At 45.0% G+C, this 6000-nt stretch overlaps 1 protein-coding gene across 1 annotated transcript in view; it reads left to right on the top strand.

Moving 5' to 3' along the window:
- Nucleotides 1-6000, top strand: part of LOC119425546 (bromodomain adjacent to zinc finger domain protein 2B) — a gene marked incomplete in the record, with an annotated part of 115598 nt that overhangs the window by 71880 nt on the left and 37718 nt on the right. The window contains 1 exon segment of the mRNA XM_037693076.1: nt 5821-6000. Coding sequence (XP_037549004.1) covers nt 5823-6000 — 178 coding nt within the window.

Here is a 6000-nt window from a genome sequence, read left to right as displayed (position 1 = left end):
CAACTACGCAACCGTGACAAACGCACAACTACGCAACCGTGACAAACACACAACAACGCAACCGTGACAAACACACAACCATCACAAACACACAACTACACAACCATCACAAACACACAACTACACAACCATCACAAACATACAACAACACAACCATCACTAACACACAACAACACAACCATCGCTAACACACAACTACACAACCATCACTAACACACAACAACACCAACAACACAGTGATCACAGAGTTGTTTACGGGTCCTGAATCATTTTAAGACATTCGTTTGATTCAACATTTGCTGTTTGAGCCACGTTGAGAAACATTGATCCGTTCTGATCAGTCCTTCAGACGTTGTGCCGTTAGCCCTCAGAAAGACTCTCAGCTACTACCACGCCAAGTTTTAGCTCAATATCTGTAAAACTCGCGGAGTTAAAGTAATTTATTTGTTTACTGAAGTCAGTCGGCTGTGGCAGCCATCTTGAATCTGAATGACTGTAAAAGTTAATCGGCTGTAAATGAACGTCCAGTAATTTCTTCCTGGAAGTTTCATTAAAATCCATCCAGTGGTTTATTAGATATTGTGCTAACTGATGAAGATGACTCCAGTAGTTAATGAATATGTTTCAGCGCAAGTCTCGAGGGATCGGTCAGCCCTCAGAGCACATGTTGGGCATTAGTCTCGGCTACTACCACATCAAATTTTAGCTCCACGTGTCTCGAGCTGTTGCCATCTTTGTTTGCAAAGATCCATTTTGATTTGGGCTGACTCCAAAAGTCGGTCAGTTATAGAAGTTCATCCAGTTATTGTCTTCTGAAAGTTTCACTGAAATCCCTGCAGTGGTTCTTAAGATATTTTTCTAACAGACAAACAGACGCAGGTAAAAACATGATCGCCCTGCTCTCGCCTCAAGGGGCAGGTGATAATGATAAGATGAAAGCTCAAAGACGCGGCGCCGAACACACGGAACACAACCGAAACAGCTCGGAGGCCTTTAAGGATCCAATCCTGACCTAATTATCAGAAATTAAAGCGGATCAGAATTAGCTTGATTTTTTTTAGGTAATTAGCGGCGGGCGTTTTATTCTGTGTGAGCGGCTGAATCAATCCGGCACCGACCAGTCGTCACGGAGCGCCACAGCCAGGACCGGCAGAACCCCCGATGGAGGGAGGGGGAGGATTTATGCTGATGCCTTAGGTATGATTTATATTATGTGTTCCAGCGCTGCGTTCACCGTGACGTCCTCGAACGCACCGCAGCGTGGCTAACAGTGGCTCGATGCTGAGGCTTTAAACAGCCTTGCGGTTCGATGGCAGTGGCCTTCAGGTTGGAGCCTTCACCTGTCAGCACTGTTAAAAATGGAGGACAGAGCAGGAAGCAGGACAAATGGTTTTACCCGTCTGTTAGCAAAATGTCTCATCAACCACTCGATGAATTTGAATGAAACCTTCAGGAAATAATCACTGGATGTGCATCTAGAATTGTTTAACTCTTGGAGTCAACCTGATTCAAGATGGCCGCCACACCCTACTGACCTTAAAAAACACATAAATGGCTACAACTCAGTCAATTTTACAGACACTGAGCTGAAATTTGTCGTGGTAGTAGCTGAGACTGATCCCCAACACATATTCTGAGTGCTCAAAGATCTATTGCACTCGACTCTGTCTGTCTGTTAGCAAAATATCTCATGAATGGATTTTATTGAAACTCGTTTACAGCTGATTACGTATCGGAGTCGATCCAAATAAAGATGACCGCCACAGGTACTCGACAGACGGTTTGTTTTGTTTATGACGTGTGAAGACGTCAGCCAATCACACGACCGCAGGAACAAAACTCTTCGTTAGGGCCGGTAATTTGCTGTCACCTCGCCTCTCCAACGACCTTTGACCTTGCCCACAATTACGCATCCACCGTGTTTTCACTGCAGCAGAGGCAGTCATGGCCGCCCGAGTCCGATGGCACCTCCTCCTCCTCCTCCCGGTGGACTGCAGCAGGTTTTCTTGTCATCCTCCCTCTCTCCCTCTCTCTTGTCAGTGTTGCTCCTGGCGAAAGGCTGATACTTGATATTCAGAGGATAGCAGCTTTTGTCTCAGAGATTTAATCAGTGGCTCTGCTCCCACTGCAGAGAGGGGGGAGATGGAGGGTGTGTGTGTGTGTGGGGGGGGGGGGGATGGAGGCAGAGACTGTTTATGTGTAATGACACAATAACAAAGCCTGCCTGTAAAACACAATCTGCAAACTGTGCTTTTGAAGGGGATTTTCAGCCCTGGATTAGTGTCAGGCAGAGGAGGTGATTTCTGTTGCAGTGGCTGTAAACGTGTCTTCTTTTTATAAAAATGGTTTATTTGTCTCTGTGTGGACACACAGTCGTAAGCAAAAGACGGAGCTCGAAGCTGACAGATGCAAGTGAAATATTTGACCGAACGGCTCGTGTTTGTTTGTTGCTTGATAATGGCGGCTCTTTGAGACGTTAATGGAAAGCTCAGATTTTTTTTTAAATTAATGCACCGTGTCCATTTAGCTCCAGCTGAAAGGACTCCGAGAGAATCAGTTCTTTTAAGGACCTCGGACAGATCTTTCAGGTTGGAAGATGTTCCCTTTCAGGCTGCAGGTGTAAAAAAATGTGTTTTCATTTGTTCAGAGGCGCTTCTGAGGGAGGGGGGCACCCTTTAAACCCAGTTCTTTAAAGTTAGGTCGTTGTGTAAAATGTAAATGAAACAGAATGAAAGATTTTTCAGTTTCATAAACTCATTTTATTCACAGTGGAACAAAATAAAACATTTCAAATGTTGAAACTGACAAATTGAACCTTTTTTTGTCGGGAAAAGTTTAAATTTTTGCAGCAACACGTCTTGAAGAAGTTGTTGTAGATCCACGTTTCCTTTGAAGCATCTCCTCTTCGTTTAACAAAAGATTGGGAAGGTCCAGGACCTGAGGAGACCAGTTGTTGGAGGTTTTGATGGACCTGATGAGACCAGTTGTTGGAGGTTTTGATGGACTTGATGAGACCAGTTGTTGGAGGTTTTGATGGACTTGATGAGACCAGTTGTTGGAGGTTTTAATGGACCTGATGAGACCAGTTGTTGGAGGTTTTGATGGACTTGATGAGACCAGTTGTTGAAGGTTTTGATGGACTTGATGAGACCAGTTGTTGAAGGTTTTGATGGACTTGATGAGACCAGTTGTTGGAGGTTTTAATGGACCTAATGAGGCCGGTTGTTGAAGGTTTTGATGGACCTGATGAGACCAGTTGTTGGAGGTTTTGATGGACTTGATGAGACCAGTTGTTGAAGGTTTTGATGGACCTGATGAGACCAGTTGTTGGAGGTTTTAATGGACCTGATGAGACCAGTTGTTGGAGGTTTTGATGGACTTGATGAGACCAGTTGTTGAAGGTTTTGATGGACCTGATGAGACCATTTGTTAGCGGTTTTGATGGACCTAATGAGGCTGGTTGTTGAAGGTTTTGATGGACTTGATGAGACCAGTTGTTGGAGGTTTTAACGGACCTGATGAGACCAGTTGTTGGCGGTTTTGATGGACTTGATGAGACCAGTTGTTGGAGGTTTTGATGGACCTGATGAGACCAGTTTGAGGTTTTTGTGGGAATATTGTCCCATTCTGATCTGATGGAGGATTCTAGCTGTTCAGCAGTCCTGGATCTTTTTTGCAGATGTTGTTCTAAAACCTGTAGACACTTTCCTGTATTGATGGAGTATTTCCAGATGTGTAAGCTGTTCATACCAGAGGGACTAATGCAGCCCTATACCATCAGAGAGGCAGGGGTTTGAACTGTGAGCTGATAACATCCTGGATGGTCCCTCTCTTCTTTAGTACAGAGGACGTGGTTTCCAGACAGAACTTCAGATTTGGACCAGTCTGACCACAGAACAGTTCTGGACTTCGCCTCAGTCCATTTGAAATGAGTTCTGGTCCAGAGAAGATGGCAGCGGTTCTGGATGATGTTCACATCTGGCTTCTTCTTTGTCTGAGAGCTTTAAGCAGCATCTGTGGATGAACTGTTTACAGACAATGATCTGTGGAAGTGTTCCTGAGACCAGAACCTGAACAAGAACCAGACCCATTTTAATGCAGTGGACCCTGAGGGTCTCGTCCTTTGAGCTCAGATTTCTACAGATTCTTGTAATCTGTGGATCAGATTATGACCTGGAGATGATGGAGATTAAAGTCTTTCATTCAGGAACTTTATTGTGAAATTGTTGCTCTAGCATTAGACAGAGTGCTGAACCTCTGCCCATCTTTACTTCGAACAGTCTGTTTTACATTCACACCTGTTGACACTTCACCTCATTAGTCACTAAATGTTCCTCTAGCTGGTTCTGATTTGTACCTCGTACATTCACAGCCTTTTGTTCCTCATGGAACTATTTCTTATAGATGTTATGAAAATGCTTTTTTTTTTTCTTCTAAAATTGTTACGGTTTCGTAGTTTCAGAGTTAAACAAAGATTTATGAGATTCGCTACTCATTTCATTCTGTTTTTATTGACATTTTACAGGACTGGGGGATTGTTGGGGCGGCTGTGGCTGAGTGGTTAGAGCAATCGTCCTCCATTGCAAGAACTGGGGGTTCGATTCCACCAGCAGTCACATGCCGAAGTGTCCCTGGGCAAGAGACTGAACCCCTCATTTCCTCTGATGTGTGTCCCATCAGTGTCTGAATGTGATAAAGCACTGATTATTCTCGGTATAGATTAGTAGAGTGCTGTATGGATGGGTCAATGAGGGCACAGATTGTGTTGTAAAGAGTTTTGAGTATCTTGATAAGATGGAAAGGAGCTATATAAGTACAGTCCATTTGTATTTTTTGCTGAAATAATACAGTACCTCGTTCTCTTTTGACTGATTTTTAAATCTGTTTTACCCCTGACTGGACCTGTAGATTCCTGTCGGAGACGGTTTCAGGTCGTCCCGGTCCTGAATGAGTCAGTCGGGTCATTTGATGGAAACATGAAGCAGAACTCAGTGAATGTTGTTTTGTGTAACTCCTCGTTGTCGTCTGTAATTGACCTGATTCATTCTGTAAGTGAGAGTCAGACTGAACAGGTGAGTCCTGCGTTTCCCTTTAAAACATGGCACGATCTCAGCTGACCGGAGGGACCTGAGTAACTTGGAGGAGGCTCGTTATGGTCTGGGTTTCTGGGGTGTCCTTCAGTCTGTGTGATGAAATCTCAAGACTATCAAGGCATTCTAGAGCTCATTTTACTGCCTGGAGGCAGAAACCTTGGTCTCAGTTTCTTATGGTAAATGGACTGTACTTACATAACGCCTTTCTATCTTATTATTTAAGAAAAGGGACTAACATTCCATTCGACAAAAAGATTTTCCCTCTGGTCGAGCGTCACATTACACCTCAGCCCCGCTAAAACAAATCTCTGATCCACCGGCGGTTGGATCGTGCGGTACGGCTGTGTTTCTGTGCGTCTGAGTGAAGATGGCTGACAGAACTGACAAACGTGTTATTTATCCATTTTGTGCCTGAGCTTTTCTCTTTCTTCCTCCCCTAACCTCTGTCACTTCAGCGTCAGCGGGCTGAGTTCTGCTCGGCTCGGGAACACCTTCTTGGGCTTTTTCTGGTGTCAGAATGTAGAACCGGCGTCCGTTATCGTGGTCCTCAAACATGTCATCATTCGCCGTACCCTGTCTTCAATCAATACGGGCTGGGAGCCAGTGAGCATGGCTAAATAGAAATATTGTTCAGGGGAAGTGAGATGTGAAAGGAAAAGTGTGTGTGTGTGTTAGTAGGTGTGTGTTTCTGCTATTGTAACCCTGCTGATTGGATTGTGTTTGACAGATATGGAGTCTGGAGAGCGGCTGGCCTCCCCTGCGCCCACCCTGTCTGCTGCTCGCACCTCCTCCCCTGCGGCCTCTTCTTCCTCCTCCTCTTCCTCCTCCTCCTCGTCTCCTGCACCCCACTCTAAGAGCAGCCTGGCCCCGAGCCCGTCGTTGCTGGGATCCACCCTGAACACCTCCG

This window comes from Nematolebias whitei, chromosome 2, assembly GCF_014905685.2.
Source record: "Nematolebias whitei isolate Nwh7 chromosome 2, NemWhi1, whole genome shotgun sequence".
Taxonomy (NCBI): Eukaryota; Metazoa; Chordata; class Actinopteri; order Cyprinodontiformes; family Rivulidae; genus Nematolebias; species Nematolebias whitei.
This window is presented reverse-complemented; position numbering and strand designations above follow the sequence as displayed.